The 22,753-nt window shown below is 47.8% G+C and overlaps 2 protein-coding genes across 3 annotated transcripts; one reads left to right on the top strand and one right to left on the bottom strand.

The window, feature by feature from the left end:
- Nucleotides 1–46: 46 nt before the first annotated feature.
- Nucleotides 47–7,835, top strand: gpr137 (G protein-coupled receptor 137). The gene is made up of 8 exons (XM_084469744.1): nucleotides 47–198; nucleotides 603–1,047; nucleotides 1,542–1,591; nucleotides 1,763–2,018; nucleotides 3,120–3,269; nucleotides 4,897–5,025; nucleotides 5,406–5,524; nucleotides 6,211–7,835. The coding sequence occupies exons 2-8, from the start codon at nucleotides 658–660 to the stop codon at nucleotides 6,305–6,307; spliced, it is 1,191 nt and encodes a 396-aa protein (XP_084325870.1). The 5' UTR covers nucleotides 47–198; nucleotides 603–657; the 3' UTR covers nucleotides 6,308–7,835.
- A 153-nt stretch (nucleotides 7,836–7,988) lies between these two features.
- On the bottom strand, nucleotides 7,989–22,235 carry syvn1 (synovial apoptosis inhibitor 1, synoviolin). 2 transcript variants are annotated; one of them, XM_084469743.1, is made up of 16 exons: nucleotides 21,849–22,235; nucleotides 20,747–20,889; nucleotides 20,328–20,420; nucleotides 19,725–19,877; nucleotides 18,506–18,554; nucleotides 17,439–17,542; nucleotides 16,344–16,470; nucleotides 15,860–15,959; nucleotides 15,298–15,363; nucleotides 15,048–15,164; nucleotides 14,309–14,466; nucleotides 13,258–13,407; nucleotides 12,449–12,586; nucleotides 11,802–11,985; nucleotides 11,307–11,404; nucleotides 7,989–8,833 (listed from the first exon to the last, which is right to left on the bottom strand). In XM_084469743.1, the coding sequence occupies exons 2-16, from the start codon at nucleotides 20,876–20,878 to the stop codon at nucleotides 8,598–8,600; spliced, it is 1,905 nt and encodes a 634-aa protein (XP_084325869.1). In that variant the 5' UTR covers nucleotides 20,879–20,889; nucleotides 21,849–22,235; the 3' UTR covers nucleotides 7,989–8,597. The 2 variants fall into 2 exon arrangements, with proteins under 2 accessions (XP_084325869.1, XP_084325868.1); XM_084469742.1 differs by having other exon boundaries at nucleotides 21,853–22,235.
- Between the last annotated feature and the right edge of the window lie 518 nt (nucleotides 22,236–22,753).

The raw sequence follows: 22,753 nt of genomic DNA, 5'->3' as shown, positions 1-22,753 counted from the left end.
GCCTGATCCAGTGCGGAAGTGAAGGTCTGAACAACAAACCTGAGGCGTAAACCACCTGACGTCTTTCCCACCACTTTCCCCCCGCCACGATGAGGGTCACCCCCCGGTAGAGGTGAAGGGTGAAGGGAGAAGATTGACCGACTGACACACAACACATGAGATCACTCCGCCGTCAGAGAGCCGGACCCTGAGGCTAAAGTACGGTTTGTCCTGCTGCCGCCGGTTGTTGTCATGTTGTTGTCACTGCTCATGGACTCTTATTAAGTCAGGGGTCTGCCACGGATATATGTACGGCTATATGTACAGTGGTGTGTATACATTCTTAACGTTTATCATGCAATATTAAAATTACACAGATTAGATGGATTATTCTTAATCGGTATTACTTATCTACAACTGATACTGTGGTCAAATCTGTCCCCAGTAGATCCCCCTTCTGGACGTAGATCCATAGAGAACAGCGAGGTGTGTGTGTGTCCGTGTGTGTCCTCCACCGCTGTGTTGACGATAAGGTGTCGTGTGACCCGTCCTCTCCCTCTTCCTAAGGTGGGTGACTGAGCTGAGCTCAGCCTTATTTACCCTCTTTCTACTCTCTCTCTTAGATGCGTTGTGGATAATCTGGACCCAGGAGGACACTCCGACCGGCAGCCCCTCACCATGCTCCCCGCGCCGAGCTCAGCGGGGGCTCCGGCGCCCCTCGCCCTCCAGCCCGACCCCACCCCCGCACCGCTGCGTCCGGCGGTGGCGCCGGCGCTGCAGCTGGGCTTCACGGCGCTCTACGCGGCGCTCTACGCCCTCCTCTTCCTGGCCGTCTACGCCCAGCTCTGGCTGCTGCTGCTCTCCAGACACAAGCGGCTCAGCTTCCAGAGCGTCTTCCTGTTCCTGTGCCTGCTCTGGGCGGCGCTGCGCACCACGCTCTTCTCCTTCTACTTCCGGAACGCCCTGGAGGCCAACCGCCTGCCCATGGCGCTCTACTGGCTGCTCTACTGCTGCCCCGTGTGCCTGCAGTTCTTCACGCTGAGCCTCATCAACACCTACTTCACCCAGGTGAGGCCGGGCCCCGGGGGGGGGGGGGGGGGGGGTCGCCCACGGCTGGGTAGTGACAGATGAGACAGAGGAGGGGTGTGTGTGTGTGTGTGTGTGTGTGTGTGTGTGTGTGTGTGTGTGTGTGTGTGTGTGTGTGTGTGTGTGTGTGTGTGTGTGTGTGTCTGTTTTAAACTACATGTGTAGTTTGACACACAACATGTAGTTAACTAACACACACAGGTGTGATAAACCCAGTTTAACACAGCCAAATACACACACACAAACACACACACACACACACACACACACCATAGCTGTGTTGTGACAGAGACTAGATTGCAGAATTTGATCATGTTTATGAAAAAGTATAAGGGTGTAGGATTAGGTGGTCAAGCACAGGGTTGGATGAAGTATTGAGTGTTTCCGCTGGAACATGCTGGACGGTTGAATCTGATCCAAAGGTGTTTGCTTTGCCCTAACCGAGTGCGTCCCTCCTCGGTCTCACTGGTTCCCAGGTGCTGCTCAAAGTGAAGGATCTGTGGCGGGAAGACGTGAACAAACTGATGTGAGTTCAGCAACTTCTGTCAAACCCGGTGTCAAATCGATCAAACCCGGTGTAGATCTGTCCCCAGTAGATCTCCTTCTGGATGTAGACCCATAGAGAACAGCGAGGTGTGTGTGTGTGTGTCCGTCCTCCACCACTGTGTTGATGATAAGTCTCCCTCGTCTCCACCAGGTGGGTGACGCGTTCTGCGTACGGCGCCCTGAGTCTCCTCTTCCTGTGTGTGAACGTGGCGTGCGCGGTGCTGGGCCGGCGTGGCGGCGGCGGCGAGGGCGAGGGCCCCGGGGCCCCCGAGCGCGCCTGGAGCCTGGTGCTGGTGCGCGTGCTGGTCAACGACCTGCTCTTCCTGCTGGAGGCCGTGGTGCTGGCCGCCATGCTGCTGCTGCTCACCAGGCACTCGCGGCCCGCCGGGGCCTCGCTCCACGGCAGGGTGAGGGGGGCGTGGGGGAGGTCGAGCTGGGGAAGTGTGGGTGCGTGAGGTGGGGGTCCGGGGGGGGGGGGGGGGCGATCAGCATTCATTAGCAGAATGCTAGCGTGCACGGCAAACAACGGCCCAAACAGTAATAAATCGAAAGGACATCACATAAGTACTCATTCATTTGACTTTTGAACTATAATCTATATTGAACTTGCGGAATCTACAATAAAATCTGCGATATTTCAACGACAAACAGGTGAAAGAGACATTTAGAATGGGGGGTCTAGCCCCATAGACCCCCATTCAATCTGCACTCGCCCGTGATCACCCCCAGTGGAATTCTAATGGAACTGCAACCAAGTTCGATACAATGGGGCTCAATTCATACTTTGCACGTGACGTCACAACGACTGGCTGGCGGGCAAGAACTCCAGCAACGAAAGCTAGTAACCTAATCAGGACGTCGCCAGTTTTACCACACAAACGGTCATTAGGTTCCTCTCAGTCCAAATACCGTCATGATGGAAAGATTAGTTCAACGGGAGCATTTGTGCCAGGCATACACATGGCAAACTGACAAATTAGACATATATTTTTGTACGGAATCTCCCTGCTTCTGAAATGCGTGAACATCTCCGCCCAGCGCTCATTCCACTGTGCAGATTAAATCGCGCAGCATTCTGTAACAGCAACTGTGCAATCATCCCTGCCCTCACACATTGATCTTCTCTTCGTATCTAATTTTAACATTTTGTGACATATGGTCTAAATAGTTGATTGATTGAAGTATCGGAAATCTGCAAGGCTGCAATTCCCCTGGTTGGCCATTGTTCGTCGCCATTTTGCCAGCGTTTGTTGCCCTCCAGGTATCCATGGTAGTCACGTGACCGCAAAGTATGAATAGAGAGTTCCAAGGCTCTCCGTAGACGGGCTCTGTCCAAAGTCAAGTCAAAGTAGTGTTTTTCTGTTATTTACTCTGTGTGTGTGTGTGTGTGTGTGTGTGTGTGTGTGTGTGTGTGTGTGTGTGTGTGTGTGTGTGTGTGTGTGTGTGTGTGTGTGTGTGTGTGTGTGTGTGTGTGTGTGTGTGTGTGTGTGTGTGTGTGTGTGTCTCAGGGCCCGTCCCTGTGTGGCACTGCGGCCCTGGGCGTGGCAGTCATCCTGCTGTTTGCCAGCAGGGGGTGCTACAACCTGACGGTGCTGGTGCTGTCACGGAACCACCGCGTGGAGGCCTACGACTTCGACTGGTACAACATCTCGGATCAGGTACTCACCGATGGCTCTGTGACGTGCGGTTTGAACCACAGCTTTGTGCATCTAGTTATAAAGTACAATATATAGTACTCATTCTACTTTGTTTAAGAATGCTTGATTCTGATTGGCTGGGAGGAGGGCATTAACCCGGCACGTTGCCCGCTGACTTGTCGGTTGTACTTGCTGCTGACTGAGCACAGCGTCATCAAATAGTAGATCAATACGCCGCTTGTATTTTTTTTCACTGAAATTTCATTTCAGTTCATCATTCATTCATTCATCAGGTCCATTGTAAAAATAAACCTTAGAAAAAAGTTTCTAAAATGTGTCCGAAATCTATCGGAGGGTCAGTCGATGCATAGTTTTGCAAGCGAGATACAATGTAGCAACTACGCTATTAAACTAGTGATCAGATGCAGCCTTGTGTGGTTGCTATAGAAACGAATTAGCTACAGCTGAGCTAATGTTATTCACCGTAGTTCTAAAGGGGACTACTTTTTGAGGGAGATGAACTCAAACAGAGTATACATTTAATAAGCATGCAATATGAATAAGAAAAAGCATAATTATTAAAGTATTTGAATTGTTTTATTATGTTGGCAAGCAAGAAGTAGAATAAACGGGATAATCACAGAGAGGCAGGGCAATAAACAGTTTGATATGCCCGGCTCGTGGGAGGTAAGCCGTCCACGAGCTGGGCATATCAAACTGTTTATTGCCCTGCCTCTCGGTGATTATCCCTTACTTAGCATGGGGTATCTTATCCTAGCTGAATGGGTTAACCTAGTTATTGTTAGCGCTTGGCTCTTGTTTCTATGAACATCCTTACTGTACACACAGCGATATATTGTTGATTTTCTTTCTTCTGAGAAATGTACTTATTGTAAGTCACTTTGGATAAAAGCGTCTGCTAAACGCCCTAAATGTAAATGTAAATTCAGTTGTCGTATTGTCTATGTCTTAAATGTACTATTCGTAATCCATTGAGTGAAGTGTACCTTTTCTGTATAGAGTGTGAATCATTTCAACGACCTGTGTGTGCTCTGTCTATAGCACAGTACACAGTACAGTGGTTTATTCCTCACCCCCCGCCCTCAAGCCTATATTTATATTTGGTTAGTCCCATCAGTAGCAGTAAAACTTGTTGTGTCACATTTCCGTGTGAAATGTAAAGCACTCTCTAATCAGTAGTCTGGGGACTCCAGTCACGCTACATTGCAAGGGTTTAGAGATCGTGAGGTCCCTGCTTGCCAGGTTTCAAGTGATGCGCGAGTGGCCTGACCACGGATACGGACCAATCAGAGTCTCATGAGGAACCATGTGATCTACCTGAGTCCTGCCCACAACCACTCAAGTGTTTGTTTGTCTGCCAAGATTCCATCTGGCTCAAGATGAGACACGTTATCTTTTTTTCCTCATTGTTCCTTTCATTAGCTTCCTTCAGCCCATTGTTATCAGCTCCAGGAATCCCCTACTGACGGCCTGGCCTTGTGTTTGTCTCCCCCCTTGTGTTTGTCTCCCCCCCTGGCCTTGTGTTTGTCTCCCCCCTTGTGTTTGTCTCCCCCCCTGGCCTTGTGTTTGTCTCCCCCCTTGTGTTTGTCTCCCCCTCCTGACGCCCTGTGTTTGTCGCCCCCTGCAGGCGGACCTGCGCAGCGAGCTGGGAGACCGGGGCTACCTGGCCTTCTGCACCATCCTGCTGATCTGGGAGCTGCTGCCCACCACGCTGCTGCTGGTCATCTTCCGGGTGCGCTGGCCGGCTCAGGAGGCGGTGAGTGTCTCCACTCAGGGGGGGGTGGGGGGGGGGGGAGGAGCGTCACGAACCGTAGAATTATCCCAGTCTACCGGGCAGGCATGAGGCTCAGGAGGTACAGCGGGTCGGCTGGTAACCGGAAGGTTGTCGGTTCAATCCCCGGCTCCTCCTTGCTAGAGTGTCGAGGTGTCCCCTCAGCGAGACGCCTCACCCTGACTGCTCCTGACGAGCCGGCTGTCGCCCTTTGTGGCTGACTCCGCCGTCTGTGTGTGAATGTGTGAATGAATGGGTGAATGAGGCAATATTGTAAAGCGCTTTGAGTGGCCACTGGTTAGAAAAGGTCTGTATAAATGCAGTCCATTTACCACAACGCAATAAAAACGAACATCCTCTCCCAGTCCAGCAGTATGGCCGTCCTCCCCAGAGCTCTGCCCCGGCCGTACTTCTTCGACGACCCCCAGGGCAGTGAGGACGGCTCCCCGGTGCCCTGGGCTCACAGCGTGCGGCCGCAGTCCAGGTAAGCGTGCCGCGTTGTGCGCTCCGCTCGTTGTTACGCTCAATAGAAGCATGACATCATTGTGTAACCTCCCATTGCTCAGTGTGGTTTGTTTCTCTGCTCAAAGTCTTCTTTTATCGTTGAAACCAAGTTGAAATGTGATTGATCATCTCTGTAGACGTTAATCAATTTAGTACGGCAGGACACGGCCTCTTATCCAAACTGAACACACATATACACACGCCTGTGAAGACAAACACGGGTGTAGCTCAACGCACTAATGGTGGGTCTGCTCCTTTAATGCACCAGGACGGACTACTACTGAGTAGACGGAGTCTACTGCCCTGGTGCATAATAGCAGACCCATCATCAGTATTATGACATTTACATTTACATTTAGGGGATTTTGCTGACGCTTTTATCCAAAGTGACTTACAACCATTCATTCACACACTCACACACCGACGGCAGAGTCAACCACGCAGGGCGACAGCCAGCTCGTCAGGAGCAGTCAGGGTGAGGTGTCTCGCTCAGGGACACCTCGACACACAGCTAGGGGGAGCCGGGGATCAAATTATTACCTTCTGGTTACCAGCCAACCAGCTCTACACCGCTGAGCTATATTTGAGCCACACCTGTGTTTGTCCTCTGTGACAGGGGTGTATTCTTTGAGGATAACTCTGGTGATCTGTCCCCCTCTCCTTCAGCTGGTACGGCTCCGAGACCACCCCTCTCCTGTTCGCCAGTAACCCCCCCACCCAGGACCACCAGCACCACTCTCTGTACTCCACCCCTAACAACTGAGCCTGGCTCCGGGGCAGGAGATACAACTACCAGCAGCACCACGCTCTGCCAGCAGGGCTTTGCACTTTAAACCTCAGGGAACGTCTCGTGCCGAATGCACACGGTGTGTTTAAGCTTTGGACCAAAACGGCACGACAGCCAGATATCTGTAGACAAAGTTGGTTTTAACTTCAAGGGAACAAAGCGTTAATTGTAGCTCACTTTTCTTTTCTTAAAGACGTACATTTTAGGTTTTCCTTGAACAGTTTTTTACTTCATCTGTCAAATAAGTGAATCTTCACTATTTGTTATTTAATTTCTTTCTTTAGTATAAACCTGGTTCATTGCTGCCGCTACACACTGTACCAAATACATGTACAGCTCATGTGCTGTCGTACTCGTGCTCCAATTCCAATGACTGTATTGCTGTAGTATATTATGTACTACATGTTACCTGGACTCCTTTTTAACGACTTTATGAATCATACAATGAGGGGACGTTTCTCATGATGCCATGTCTGACTACCTTAATACCTGTGCTGTTGGAACTTTCTCCTCAAAGTGTGCTATAGATTTTTAGCTAATTCATATAATTGACTTGGTTGTGTTTCTTTTTCATTTAAATAGATTGTAAATTATAACTTATTTTCTATCAAAGTTAATGCTTTTTAAAAATATATATATATTATGAAACCTCCAATAATTCCTCTAATGCACTGCTGTATATTTGTTATGATGATGTTACCTGTTCAACAGGATGCAACACACGACAGCCAAACATTTCAGTGCGTAATTAATTTATTGCCCTTGTCATTTATTGCACTGATATTTGGGAAAGCTAAAATGAGATCCATGACCCACAGTGAGTAAGAATGCATTACCTTTCTGTGGGAGAATCTGAAGCAAATTCTCTACCTATTATTTTTAAAATCAGTGTTGTACATTCATCAACACACTGACCAATAAAGAGCCAGTTTACAAAATGACAACCCAACAATGTATTTCTTGAAAGTGTTCAGCTTTTAACATTAGGCCAATTTAATCCACTTTATCGATCACTTTTAGTACATTAAAGATATTTTCCTTCTTTGAACAGAGCAAACACTCTTTACTCTTTGACATTAATGGACTCGTATCCTCTAGGGATACCATGGTAATATAAGAACATGATCCAATAATGCTTTTAGAATCAATTTGGACTTAAACTGAGGTACTCCAAAGTAGCACCACCAGAAACCTAATAAATTAATATCCAAATGTTACAACAAAACAAGACTTAAACTTGCATGCACTTTCTCCAACATCTGATATTAAGGGTTCTTTAAATGGTGCAAATCACTTGGATTAAGGATTATTAAGTGAGCAATTTGCACTAGATGTAAGCCACAATTTTCATAGCCAGAACATTGACAATATCCCAGGCAGTAAAGAGTGAGTCGCTGTATAAAATAAGTCTTACAACAAAATACTTGCACTTGTTTAGTTGAAGCCGGTTTGTTTAAGCAGTTTATTTAGCATTATGTACAGTTCATACTATTAAAATTCTTTACAGTATGTACAGGTTCAATTACATCGCCTCTATGTAACATCGTGGTGACAAGACCTCCACAAACCAGATGGAAACCAAAAAACGAGAACTAAATAAAGAAAAGCAAAAAAAACCCAAATGGTCGTAATCTCCCACAGTCTACCGCAAGATTCCTTTGTGTACCCCGCTAGTAATATAGTCCCGACAGAGGTTACGTTGAACCAGCAATACAGTGAAGGGAAAGCCCAGCGCCATCCCCAAAACTGGGTCCAGTCCGCAGTCCGAGCAGATGACAACCTTCCATAGCGGTCGACTACCATACACATACAAAACAAAATAAAAACGTGCTCAGTCTCTTACTCCCTGATCCGGAACCGCCCCGCTGGGTGCTTCCTCCAACCGGTGTCAGCCTAGGACGTACTTGGTGGTGGCGGCCGCCGTGCACATCGTGACGAAACCGCGGCCAAACAAACTACAGTTAAGAAGACAAACCGCTCCCTCGGCGACCGTGGGGGGGGGGGGGGGGGGGCGGTCTCTCCACCACCCGGGTCCCGACTTGCAGCTAGCAAAGGCCGGCCAGTGGAAGGCATGAGAGCTGGAGGCGAGAGGCGGTGGGGGGCCCAACAGGGGCCCTAAATAGGAGTATAAAAAAAAAAAAAACACAACAGATCTAACTGGCTGAGCGGTGCCTCCTGGTCGCCGGGGGGGGGTGGGGTGGGGGTGGTGGGGGCCGTTGGGCCGCTGGGTCTGTCGTCACCGGAGGGGGGGGGGGGGGGGCGGCCTTCAGTTGTCGGGCGGGGCTTGCGATGACGAGGACGTCTCCAGCTTCCTCAAGCGCCGGCGTCGCAGCTCCGCGGCGCTGGGCTCGGCGCCTCCTTCTGCCGCCGCCGCCTCCTCCTCCTCCTCCTCTCCGTCGACGCTGGGCTCCCTCTCCTGCGGCTCCTCCGAGGCGGAGGCCGTGGCGGTGGTGGTCGAGTCGGCCGGGTGGGTGAAGCCGGTGGCGCCGGCCGCAGACTCAGCTGGAAGACGGGGGACAGAGGCCGGGTTCATTGGTCCACACTGAAGACATGACTGGAGGCTGCATGTCGTACAAACGGGGACCTCTCTGGTGCCTTCTCATCGCTGAGAGTACCAGCCGTACAAAATCACTCCCGGGGCCCCGTTTCACGAGACTGGATCCATTCCTCGGATGTGTTCAATCTGAATTCGGGAGTAACCTGAGGTGTTTGGTTTCAGATACCAAACCGGGATCAGACCTGGTACCAAACATGGTGGCCCGAGTGACGTTCGCTCGCCCGGCCAGAGGCTGCAGTGGCGTCTTCCTATCGTCTAATTCAGGGATTCCCAAAGTGTGGTACGCACACCCCCAGGGGTACGCGAGCTACTACCAGGGGGTGCGCGAGATGAAAACTGTAATGGCGGTCTGGTGTAATATTACACAATTACAGTGCTGTTTTTTTAAGTGGGATTTTTCCATAGAGGAAAAAGAGAGAGGGACCAAGAGAGTGAGGATTTGGAGGATTTGGAGGCAACAGAGACGGAGAGAGTAGAGAAAGAGGCTTAAACTGTCTTCCATTGCGCCAAACTTCGGAGAGCTTTGTGCCAAGATGCAAGCCCACCCGTCGCATTAATATGGGTAAGTATTTGATATTATTGCTACACATATAGGCCTACTGGGAATATTCTCTCTCTCTCTCTCTCTCTAAAAGTTTCAGATTGATCCTTGTTTTTATTTTTTTATGTTTCAGAGCCTATTCTCTTTAATGTTGTGGATCGTTTGTAACTTCATTGCAATTTAATTCATTGTACTGTCATTCTAATTTCCATAACCATTGTATGATGATGATGATGCTAGCTCCACAGTCATTTAATAGGCCTATTGCTGCAATTTTTCTTTTACACGGCTGAAAATAAATGTGCTTTCTGTTACTGAGCCTGTGTCTGTCACTCATCCTCTTAAAAGTGGAAGCTTGTGCGTAGCTTTGTTGCATTATATTGAAACTTTGTTGATGTTGTTATTGTCATGCGTGTTCTGGTTATTTGCGCATGATTAAACATGAGTCTTTATATGGTGATAAAACAAAGCTTTGTTGCGTTTTTTTTTCCTTCTTTTTGAAGTGGGGATTGGGGGTGCGCCAACCCGGTTGGGACGTAGAAGATGTGTGGTACAGTGGGTGCGCAGGAAAAAAAGTTTGGGAAACGCTGATCTAATTGGTTAAGATTATGGTAACGAATAGGGGTGGGATTCTCTCTAGAACAATTCTGTCTCGATGCAGAAAAATTAATAATCTGAAAGAAATTTACTAAAATTATTCTTCTTCTTTTTTTTAAATTATTAAATTAGTTTGCCTGCTGCAGAGCGCTACAGAAAACTTCTTTCTGCCTGCGGGTTCTCTGTGCAGAGAACCAACTTTATCTAATATATAATATTAGATAAGGTAATTCATCTGTTGATTGTCTTTAATGATCATCACAAAAGTAGGAAGTGATTAGCAAACTCTGAGTAGCAAAGTCAGATGTATATATATATATATTTTTGAAAATCCTGCATGGAAATGTACATAGAAAAAATGATTGAATCGAGATGCATCGATAATCGTTTTATAATCGAATCGTTGACCTCTGAATCGGAATCGAATCGTGAGGTGCCAAGAGATTCCCACCCCTAGTAACGAACTTCAAATGTTCATATCAAAATCTATGGCATTCCAAGGTGCATTTGCATAGTATTTTCATGACAAGGCCGCTCTAAATTGCTGATTCCATCCTATAGATGATGTGATAGATGAGGGCTTTTGAAGCCTGTCATGAATGCCTGTTCTTCCGTTTCCACCGATCTGAGATTGGGTGAACTGGTTCCTCAGGATTTAAATCAGCTGTTCTGAAAAGGCTCGCTTAAGTCAGAGTTCTGGTTCAAGTTAAAAACATATCCCGACCTGTTACTTCAAACAGCCCTAGGTCCTGCTCCAGGCTGAGAGTACTTATTATTCAGTCATTAGTTAAGTTTCTGCTAGATCTAGTCCCACTCTCCCTGTGTGAGTCCCATTCACTACTGACACTGGTTATAGATCTAGTCCCACTCTCCCTGTGTGAGTCCATTCACTAGCTTCTGGTTATAGATCTAGTCCCACTCTCCCTGTGTGAGTCCATTCACTAGCTTCTGGTTATAGATCTAGTCCCACTCTCCCTGTGTGAGTCCCATTCACTAGCTTCTGGTTATAGATCTAGTCCCACTCTCTCTGTGTGAGTCCATTCACTAGCTTCTGGTTATAGATCTAGTCCCACTCTCCCTGTGAGTCCATTCACTAGCTTCTGGTTATAGATCTAGTCCCACTCTCTCTGTGTGAGTCCATTCACTAGCTTCTGGTTATAGATCTAATCCCACTCTCCCCGTGTCAGTCCCATTCACTAGCTTCTGGTTATAGATCTAGTCCCACTCTCTCTGTGTGAGTCCATTCACTAGCTGCTGGTTATAGATATAGTCCCACTCACAGCTGCTGCTGGCTGCCTCCTCCGGGCCGGGGGCTTCAGCTCCTGCCGGGGGGGTGGGGTCCGACCGGGCTCCGCTCCTCGTCCCGGTACGGGGGGGGCTGGGGAGGAACCAACAGAGCCTCAGTGAGTCCACTTGAATCACAGTTATGCATCTCAAACAGGGCTGAACTGGGCCGATGCATTCTACATGGAGCGGAGACAGACCCATTAGACCCATAGACAGTGGATTTATCATGTCTCACGTGGGTGTGGCCGCGGTGCTGAGGTACTGGTGGATGTTGAGCATGGCACATAGGCACATAGACCCATAGCCTGTATACCCATAGACCAATAGCCTGTATACCCATAGCCTATAGACCCAATATACCCCTAGACCCTGAAGGCGGGAGCCTCACGTGAGCCTGGCCACGGTGCTGAGGTACTGGTGGATGTTGAGCATGGCACATAGACCCATAGACCTTTAGACCTATAGTCTGTAGCGTTATCATGTCTCACGTGAGTGTGGCCACGGTGCTGAGGTACTGGTGGATGTTGAGCATGGCGGCGTCCAGCAGCGTGTGGATGTTGTGGAGGCACTGGAGCCGCGCCTCCAGGCCCCGCCGGCCCTCCGCCTCCAGCTCACCCAGCTCCTCGTCCGACAGCGCAGACAGGGACGGGGGCGGCGGGGGCATGGACGACACTGAGAGAGAGACACAGAGAGAGGCACAGAGAGAGAGAGAGAGACAGAGAGACAAAGAGAGAGAGGCACAGAGAGAGAGAGAGAGAGACAGAGAGACAAAGAGAGGCACAGAGACAGACAGACAGACAGACAGACAAAGAGAGAGAGGCACAGACAGACAGAGGCACAGACAGAGAGAGAGAGAGAGCGAGAGGCACAGACAGAGAGAGAGGCACAGACAGACAGACACAGACAGAGAGACACAGAGACACAGAGAGAGAGAGACAGAGGTAGAGAGAGATAGAGAGTTGACGTTAACCGACTACAGAATGAGGATTTGTTTCATATTGAAATTCTGAAAAACATGCACATTCCCTACAGCCATGGTCCTTTAGGAGTAGAGCAATGGCCCTTTAAAAGTCAAGTAAACTAATAACCCGTTGGGCCTTTAAAGCCATCATCATCCTCATCACCAGGGTCTCACCGAAGGGCATGGGGGGCGGGGGAGGCAGCCACGGCGTGGAGGGGAAGGGCGGCGGTGCGAAGGGGAAGCCGAAGCCGGGGTTGGGCTGGCCGGGCGGGGCGGCAGACGGGTCCGTAGGGGGAGGAGACCAGCTGGAGCCTGAGGGGCCAAACAACACAAGGTGAGACCAGAGAGAGACCAACACAACCCCCAGGTGAGACCAACACAACCCCCAAGTGAGACCAGAGAGAGACCAACACAACCCCCAGGTGAGACCAGACAGGGAGGAGGAACCTTTCCATACACAGCGTGATAAGATAAGAACAACTTTATCGTCCGTCACAAGTGACAGACATTGGTCAACAGGGCAGCTTCAATTTACACGAAATAAATACATACAAGACAGAGACAGTCCAAAAAATGAACTCTTTATTAAAACCGTAATCAGATAAGGGTACTCTGTGTTCCTTCTCATTACTGCCCCCTTCTACCCTGGAACTCCAGAGTTCTCGCGAGAGCACAATTTTAATTTGCTCAGCGAGTCACTCTGGGAACAAGCAATATACTCACTCCCGGATTCCCCTGGCCCAGAATATTATATATATATAATATATATATAACCAATCACACCGGTGTATCTGATATAGGCGGGCCAAAAGCGTTGTTTTACCTCGACACTCGTGCGACACTAGGTGCGTGGAATCGAACTAGCAACCATCCGGTTACCAACCCACAACCAAACCCACTCTACCTCCTGAGCTACTGCCGCCCCCCCAATGCCATCTTCCATCGTACAACACACGGAGCGGACCAGCAGCAGTGTGTCTCACCTGCTGCCTGGGGGGCCTCTGCGTTGCCCTGGGGGGTGTCGGAAGCGGGGCCGTTGGCGGGGGGTGCGCCCGGAGGAGGAGCCCCAGGGAAGGGACCCCAGAAGGGGAACATGCCGGGAGGGGGGAACCCGGGCAGCATGCCCATGGCCACTGGAGGAGAGGGCAGGACAAGAGACAGGATGAGTACACTTGCCGTGCAACTAAAGAGAGTGCAGAGGCTTTGGTTGATATCATTGGGAAATAAAAATGTTGCAATCCTAGGAGAATGCTTGCTCAAAGGACAATTCCGGTATTTTGAACATTGAGCCCCCTTTTTGGTTTGTCTAGGATGAAATACAGTGGTTGACATCGAAATTTTGACTATTGGTCCCGTCTCGGGTATTTTGCTCATTTAGAATCGCCCTGCCTGCTTCAGAATGGCTGGCTACGGGCATTCTCCGGAAACGGAAAGGGGGGCTGTTTACGTTTGGTTGTAGTCTTTTCGCTCGGTTCTAGTCCTACTGTTGAGACGGAGAACCCAGCGAAAAGACTACAACCAAAATACAACAAATGCGTAATATGTAATACTAGGACAGGTTTGTGCATGTATGTAGCCAGCCATTCTGAAGCAAGCAGGGGTGATTCTAAATGAGCCAAATAGTCAAAATTTCTGTGTCAACCACTCTATTTCGTCCCCCCAGAAAGGGGGCTTAATGTTCAAAATACCCTAGTCCTTTAAGTGTTAAACATTTCACATTTACATTTTAGACCTGCAACCATTCATGCACACATTCACACCCCAACGGCAGAGGCAACCACGCAGGGCGACAGCCAGCTCGTAAGCAGCAGTCAGGGTAAGGTGCTTTGCTCAGGGACACCTCGACACTCAACTAGGAGGAGCCGTCTACCAGTCAACCCGCTCTACCTCCAGAGCTACCGCCGCCCCGTTAACACCGTAGCCAGTCAGACTGATTCAATGGATGTGATCGATGGGGATTCGCCACTGCATTTTGTGACTGTTTCCCCAATAAAAAAAAAAAGCTAAAATGTTGAGTGCTCTGGGGGAAATCACCGTTGGGGGGCGGGGCGGCCGGAGCGTTGGGGGCCGCTGCGGGGGCCGGGGGCGGGGCCTGGGGCGTGGCCGGGGTCTGGTTGGCGTTGGACGCTCGGAGGACGTCCATGCGACAGGTGGGACAGGTCTGCTGTCTCTGGAACCAGGAGCGCAGGCAGCTGGGGGCGGACGGAGGGGAGGAGGAGTTAGGCTGAGGACTGACCAATGGACGAGTAGGGCGGCAAATTAATTAAGGTTTGCTTGTGGTTTAAATAGCTTTCTTAATTGTCCCATTGTATTATTTAAATGTATTGAAATGTTGTTCTGTTTGTTTGACTGTTTATCTATCTATCTATTGTTCATTTGTATTTCTGTTTGCATGTGGTAATCATCTTTGAAAGAGAGAGCCTGCTCTCAACGGCCTTCCCTGAATAAACAAAGGTTAAAAAAGGCAAGCGTTTTCCCCTCTGCCGTTCATAATAAAATCTTGGGAGTATGAAGAAACATACGATTGCACCACCCAGGCCTTTAAAATATGGACTCCCAGCAAAGTTTACTTAGTGCAGTTCACAAAGTTCAATGTAATTGTTGTTCAATGTACTTTTGTAATCAAGAGCTCAAAAGTTTTTGTCTGTAATCAGTTGTGTGATTATGTATGTCAAAGATAATATAGGCCATACGGCAGACGGCTACAAGCTGAAACTGAACCAACACGATATGTGCTGCGGTCCAGGAGGCTGTGGTGCACACGGACTCTGACCTGGAGTGGAAGATGTGATTGCAGGGCAGCTTCTTGGCGCCCGTGACCATTTCCTCACGGCAGATAATGCAGACGTTGTCAGAGGCCAGCAGGTCTGCCGGAGTGGCATCGGGGTACCTGGAGCGCACCGAGGACATAGGGGTACAGGCTCAACACGACTGAACGTACGTAGCCGACATAACCAGGTGTGGGGCGAGAAAAACACACTGCAGCTCGATACGGGCGATGGATAGTGATCAACGCGACTCACAGGGTGTTCATGTTGCGGATGGCCCGCCTGGACATGATAGCGTCGGTCACGGCTTTCTTGAACTGCCTGAATTAAAACAGACAAAAACAGGCAGAAGCAAGTTATACACCTGGTACAACAGTGTCCGTTGTATTACATAGGTAACTAAATAGTAATAATAGTAAAAGGACCGCATTCATACAGCGCATTTCACTCAAAGCACTTTACAATATTGCCTAACGTTCACCCCATCCATAAACACATTCAAACACCCATGGCGGTGTCAACCATGCAAGGCGACAGCCAGCTCGTCAGGAGCAGTTAGGGTCATGGTGTCTTACTCAGGGACACCTCGACACTCTAGGAGGAGCTGGGGATCGAACCGGCAACCTTCCAGTTACAATCCGACCCACTCTACCTCCTGAGCCACATGCCGGCTAATACAAATTAATGAATGAATTAATGAATTAAACTGAAAAGCATTACATCTAAACCCAAAGCATGCTTGTGCACAACAAGGGTTTCATCACGGTCATTAACATGACATGTAAACCAGAACCCCCAGAAGGAGAGCGGCGCCCACCTCATGGCCAGGTACATGGGGCGGATGGCGAACAGTGGGAAGGTGTGGACCTTGATCATGATGGTCATGAAGGCCATGTAGAGCAGCACCTTGATGAAGCCTGCAGCACACAGGGCAACGCGTCACTCATGGTGGTTATACATTAGGAGATGTACACTACCGTTCAGAACTTTGGGGTCACTTAGAAATGTCCTTAAAGCACTGGGTTTTTTTTCCAATGAAGAAAACATTAAATCAATCAGAAATACAGTCTAGAGTAGACATTGTTAATATGGTAAATGACTATTCTAGCTGGAAACGGCCGATTTTTTTATGGAATATCTACATAGGAGTACAGAGGCCCATTTCCAGCCACCATCACTCCTGTGTTCCAGTGGTGCATTGTGTTGAACGGTAGTGTACATACTATACTGTTAAATGACACAGGTTTGAAAGACGAAACGGTCAGCGTGGTGGAGGGGAGGGGGAGGACGGACCAGCGTACCAGTGAAGAGCTCCGTGTACAACATGTACACCGCCTTGTTGTCCCAGGGGTTCTCGCTCTGCAGGTCTATGGTGTGGAGCAGGTACTTGATGAAGGTGGTCAGCACCATGGTCATCAGGATGGCGTACTGCGGAGGACAGGGAGCGAGCGGTTCGGTTACCCTTTATAGCGCACACACACAGGCACAGACACACACTATAGGATGTAGAATTAACTTTCTTCTCCAGCCAGTGTGGGCGGTAAATCGCTATTTCTATAATCTTCCAAATGTCAACACATTTAAAAAATGTGCAACATGCAAGATCTGGCTGGATTAGTCACATTATGAACCGACAGGGGGCAGCATATTACCTGAAAGTTATTGTATTCTAACCGGTCTGAACGGTGCATCAACAAGCAGCTAACTTGGCAACCATATTAACACAGTCAGTAACCTCATACAGGTAGAACATCTTTAGAAGCTTTCGCAAACAAAGCCAAACGCTTGCATTGACAGCTGTTTACAAACCAGTCTAGAAGAAACATTGCAATTTCAGCATCAAACTTAAGTCTTTTACTTGCCAAGAGCGTTGTGAAGCAACGCCACTGTTAACTCTAGCTTCTTCTACTTCTGTCATGTATTTTCTTAGCTGAATTGACCAAAGGTTCGAATAAGCCCTTGTGGAGGCTGACTATCAGGGCGGGCTGACGCCGCAGTGACGGTGACCTCTTGTGGTACAAAGTCAAGCTACAATACGTCCCGGTGAAGCTGCCACCTTAGGTAAACATCTCAGCAACACGACACATCCACGCCTCTGACATAACGTCAGCACATACTTCTTCACATTCTGCTTAATACTACTCCCAAATGTAATGTTTTAAACTAACATTTAGAGGCACACAAACGACAGCATGGGGCCAGTGAGCCAGACCCATGGTGGCTGTGGACCAATTGCATTCATTACTGGTAGACATATGGAACTGGTGTTCGCAAGCAATTACAGCGTCTGTATGTTTTGGCAGAGTGCAAGAATATTTAGACCTGTACTCAAATAACCTCTAAAAACCACCAGTCATGACAGGGAACTAAAACAGTAGGATGCAAAACGGGCAGACCTCGAACCCGAAGACCAGCTGGACGGAGGCGCCCCGCGTGATGATGCTGTGACAGGCGTGGTTGACGAACAGGAAGTCCAAAACTCCCAGCAGTCCCATGAGAGCTGAGGGGAGATGAAGCCACGCAGATGCACACGTCAGCAGTGTTGTGCAAGTTCACACTTTTCATGAACTAGTTCAAGGTTCAGTTCACACATGTTCAAAGTGAACTGTTCATAGTTCACCATTTCAATTTTGAACTAGTTCAAAGTTCAGTTCATTTTTTTTTTAAGTGAGAAATGAAAATGAAAGGTTAAGGGCGCAGGGGTTGCCAATTTGTTGAAATTTCCATCTAGTGTTGTGCATGCTAGGGCTGGGCGATATACCGGTAGTAAGAGTTATATCCAGTGGGCGAAATCTGTTTGGCTCTATAAACCGATTTTGAATATCTCTAGCTAGCAGTGGTCAAAGGTTTCAAATTAAAGTGAGACCGAGCCGTGCAATGGCTTATGTTCAACATAGGAAATAGTATTTTGACAAATCATCTCACCATCTACTTGGGAGCTTAATTGAATAAAAATGTGTATTAGATTTATAATTACTATTTACCATTTTATAGACTTGTAGAAGTTAGGCAATTTATGATTTGGTTAACGCTGTATTTCATGCTGTAGACAATTTATAGTGACACAGAAGAAGTACTTTGATGTGAAATATATCTTAGTACTTCTCATCTACGACCTCTGGAAATATAGCACAATGACTGCTTACCCTGACAAAAAGTTATTATTTTTAGGTTTTAACCCAGAAACTATAGAAATGTACTTTGAGATAACCATAGCCACTTTGTGAACGTGGTTTAAAGCCAGGTGCAATCATCATAATTTACATAAATCCTTCTAAAGCCAATAAACTTGTGCCACAGCAATAGGTTCACTTTCAATGCAAATACAACAGAAACCCCCTGAGACCAACACATGTTGATATGAAAGCAGCACAGCAGCTCAGTTGAGTCCTGCAAGTTGCAGTTGAACTGCAACTTCAGAATGAATGTCCTTGGCAACAGGTGTCTCGTTATGTTTACTCACATAGCACCCTGAAGTGAAACACCCAGGAAATGTTTGGACTCCTCTCCATCTGAGGGAAAGGGAGTAAACATGAACAATGCCGTCACAAAGGGAAAGAGTGACTCACACAAAAGCAAAAGCTTCCTTCTCTTCTCAGACCTTGGCTTTCTCAAAGTAATTGAGGCAAGTAAGTGCCGCTTAAGGCTGTCTTGCAATACGATAAACCCAATATCTTGAGGTAGAATGGCCGAGTCTTTTATGGTATGTCTGGCCATGACAGTCATGTATCATCATCTTTAACATCACATGCAGACAGAATGGTGTCCCACATAGTGTACCACTGTAGCTGGGTGTATCCCTAGCACAGTGTTGGGAGGGGGGGGCTGGGATATGAACCACAGGACCACACCAGTCACCGCATGCACTATTTCCTTGTGAGAAACGGAAGCTAGCTATTTTCAACCACCACCTGCATCACATCTGCGTGCGTATCTGGATATTGATAGTAAATGTCTTTCATAGCCAGACATAGACATTTAATAAGCGAAGCCAAAACAGTTATGAGTCGTCTAGCTTTGGAATAAAATAATAAAATCAAAGTAATAATTCTAAATAAATCCTCTTCTGTCAAGATGTGATAACAGGGGACGCGGTTCATTCGATTTACTGCATGGGGGACTGAGCCTCTGTTTGCTCAGGCTTGGAATTGCGATTCATATCTCGGCTGAAATTATTTTCTCTGCCAGCCCACGACACATCCATAATAAGTTGATAGCCCATTAATAATACTGGTGTCGAGCAGTATAGGCCTACCAAGTCGCTTCAGAAATAAAAACACGCAGTACAGAATAACATCAGAACTAATTTGCCACTGGGAGCAGAACTGCTGATCCCCGATGACATTCACCATCAGACGATGTATTGTCAATGGCAACAACCCTAATCTGAACCAAAGCGTGAAGCACCATGAGGCCTGTGTCTGTGTCTGTGTGTGTGTGTGTGTGTGTGTGTGTGTGTGTGTGTGTGTGTGTGTGTGTGTGTGTGTGTGTGTATGTCTCTGTCTCTGTGTGTGTCTCTGTCTCTGTGTGTGTCTCTGTCTCTGTGTGTGTCTGTGTGTCTGTGTGTCTGTGTGTGTGTGTGTGTGTGTGTGCCTGCCTGCCTGTGTGTGCCTGCCTGCCTGCCTGCCTGCCTGTCTGTCTGTCTGTCTGTCTGTCTGTCTGTCTGTCTGTGTCTGACTCACAAAGTCCACGCGGTCCTCGGCCAGCCAGTGGAAGCACTTGAGGAAGAGCAGCAGTGTGAAGAGGGCCACGAAGCGGGGGGAGAAGTCGTCCCTGAACACGGTGAAGGCCAGGCAGGTCTCGGTCACGGCGTACCACGAGCGCTCGATCAGGTGCTGGGAGGGAGAGAGGGGGAGGTCAGGGGGGATGATTTAGACATTGCTGTGATACCACCCACGAGTTGTTTTGGAATAATAATAGGGAGGTTTGGGCAGATTTTACAGTGCCAATGCTACCATCTAGTGTGAGATCAAAGAGGTTTCTGTCAAACTGAACCGCATTGCAAAGAGTCCTAAACTTTTAAATTGGCTCAGACCTGCATTTTGTTATTTAATCTGCCTTTAAATGTTATTATTTTACACCTTTAGATACATTTTCCTTGCTTCTAAGTGAGAAAGATCAGACATTATTCTATGTAGAAAATAGTCACGCGTTTAACTAGGATCCGAGTAGGCCTCCGCAATTTATATAGATTCCCTCCAAGCCTATTTCAGCCTACTACTGCACCGGTATCTGATACACATTCCCTTAACATAAATACAATGGAAGTGTAGCCAGAAGTGTACCTCCATCTCTGCAGCCCTCAACTGGCCGAAGAACACCTTCCTCATGAACTTCCCCAGCAGAAACACCAGCACAAAGGCCTGGATGTACAAGACCTGCAGAGGAAGACAAAAGGACCTATATTTAGAATAAGAGTTGATTTGGGTTTTCCTGCACACTCTTCTATCTTTCAGATAACGATCAAGATAATTTCCTTCTGCTTTGTATTGGCAAAAATCGAACAATGCATGAGTATTACACCACAATTCTTCATGCAGCAATACATTGTGAATTTTCCTCATACCTGCATATATTAAGATGGCAAAAACAATAGTCAACATTATTACAATACATACAATAAAATACCTGTTTTTACCCAGGCATGAATACAAATTCAAACTAAGTTGGATCGATAGGGTAGTCGACCAAACAACAGACTCACCGCCATGCTGGGGCTGCTCTTTGTAAGGTAGACCACCGTTGGGTAGAACTGGTGCTTGAGGAAGTAGGCATGGGCCACCACAGCCCCAGTCAGCACCAGACTGGTGGCCGTCACCAAGATTGCTCGCACCATGACGGACGCCACTGCAGAGCAGGCAGAACAGGTAGCAAAAGGGGGACAGGGGAACAGTGATAGAAAGGGGTCATTAGCGTGAGAAACAAGGATGATACTGATACGCAAAACCAACGTTGACCCATGATGTGTCAACAGGAGGGTCACGGACAACTGTGTGAGATTATAAAGATTATTGTGTCAATAGACCAGATCACGTGGTGCAAATGTAGTGGCAACATCTGAGGGCTAGGAAAGAGGATTAGTGCACTAATTATGTGCAGTAATTTTAGGGCAGAGGTATGTTCCGACAACAGCAGTTACAGACAGGAAGCAGGATTGTGTCTCAGTAAGTGTTAGTAATAAATAAACGTGTTAGGAGTTAGCAATTGACTTAGTTATTTACTGTGCTAGTGTTGATGGGGCAAATGTTTACAGGATCTATTCACACCTTGGAGTCAACGTAACATCAATGAGGTTATGTTTCAGAAAAGTGTATTTCCTCTATAGTGCAATATTCCCTGCACATTGTATTTAGATATAATCTCAGCGTCGGAGCCAGCATGTGTAAGTAAACTCAAACTAGTACGGTGGTCCACCTCAGTGAGTCCCTCGTCTAATAGACGCGCAGGTGATTTATGAACTCAAGCTTCTTTAACGCTACACAATATTGCTTCATATGGAAGCGGATCCTGCAACACGGTGAACAAATGTGTGGAGCAGGATCACCTTATATGTACGGGAGCTAGCTAGCTAGCGCACCTAGCGACAGGTAAACTAGAAGGCTAACCCTGCTGTCACAGGTTAGCGGCTAACCTCTTAGCGTCATGCAGACGTTCACTGCGTTACATTATGTGTTAATTATTATGAAGGTGCTTTATTAGTATCTAACCTCATCTGCTGGGTGTATATTTGCCCAGACGGCTAGGGTTAGCCATCGTTAGCGGGGTAGCGTTAGGTAATGTTACAGCTGTCAGTAGTGCGGACTCACCTACTCCTGCTCGGTGTAGCTCTCTCTACCGGATACCTTCACTCCGGTCACAAACTCGATATTTACCCCGCAACCCGCTCACATAGGATCCTGTTAGCTACTGCATCACAACATTTCAGATTCCGTTTTTCGTGACATTTATCGCCTGCGCCCACCACAGTGTGAATACGTGTTTATCTTTGGCTTGCTCCGCCGATGGCCACCTCACATCCGGCGGCTCAGCCAATAGGAGGCGCCGTCGCTTCTAGGGTCGAGCGCACTGTTTAACGTCGAGCGCAGATCACTTTACGAATTCGCGTAATCCGATTCGGTGTTCAACGTTCACCGTGTGACACGTCGGCGCACAGCCGCTGCGGTGTCACTGTGGTTAGTTTTTCGGTGCACCTGAACGGAAGTTTCCGTGGTGTTTTGTGGAGGTGATTCGCGTCAGGGTATTACGGTAAATACCGACGTGGACCAATAGGAAGTTGTACACCTCGAACGATTTTTTTTCCTGTGATAGTAGCCGCCCATTGGACGATGGTCTCAGTGCTGGAAATTCCGAATGACTGGGAATATTATAAAACAGCCGACCGTCTATTGATAACAGTATGAAACATAGACTGATGCGATTATATGAGTTCATATTTTTATATTTACGCAATATAAACAGAAGAAAAAAACGATCCTCGCATGTCGTGAATTGCAGCGATAGGCGGCAGGGTTGCGTCATTAGCTACACGCTCAGATTGCATACAATGGCCAGACCATTTATAAGCGTATGGAATGCTATTATTTATGCTTAGTTGGGGCATTGTTAGAGTAATGCTTAGTAAACTGAAAACCATGAAAGCATATAGAAAATTTAACTTGTAACGCATACTGTAATCTGTAATGGGAAATCAAGCCTTTTGTAAAAAACATAT

The sequence above is a fragment of the Micromesistius poutassou genome (assembly GCF_964030765.1).
Source record: "Micromesistius poutassou genome assembly, chromosome: 6".
Taxonomy (NCBI): Eukaryota; Metazoa; Chordata; class Actinopteri; order Gadiformes; family Gadidae; genus Micromesistius; species Micromesistius poutassou.
This window is presented reverse-complemented; position numbering and strand designations above follow the sequence as displayed.

Coding starts and splice junctions, on each gene's coding strand:
- syvn1 (XM_084469742.1), bottom strand. Junction 11,986..12,448: donor CCCGCCCCCCATGCCCTTCG/GTGAGACCCTGG, acceptor TCTCTCTCTCAG/TGTCGTCCATGCCCCCGCCG. Junction 11,405..11,801: donor AGCACCGTGGCCACACTCAC/GTGAGACATGAT, acceptor GTTCCTCCCCAG/CCCCCCCCGTACCGGGACGA.
- gpr137 (XM_084469744.1), top strand. CDS start 658: ATGCTCCCCGCGCCGAGCTCAGCGGGGGCTCCGGCGCCCCTCGCCCTC. Junction 1,048..1,541: donor TCAACACCTACTTCACCCAG/GTGAGGCCGGGC, acceptor ACTGGTTCCCAG/GTGCTGCTCAAAGTGAAGGA. Junction 5,026..5,405: donor GCTGGCCGGCTCAGGAGGCG/GTGAGTGTCTCC, acceptor ATCCTCTCCCAG/TCCAGCAGTATGGCCGTCCT.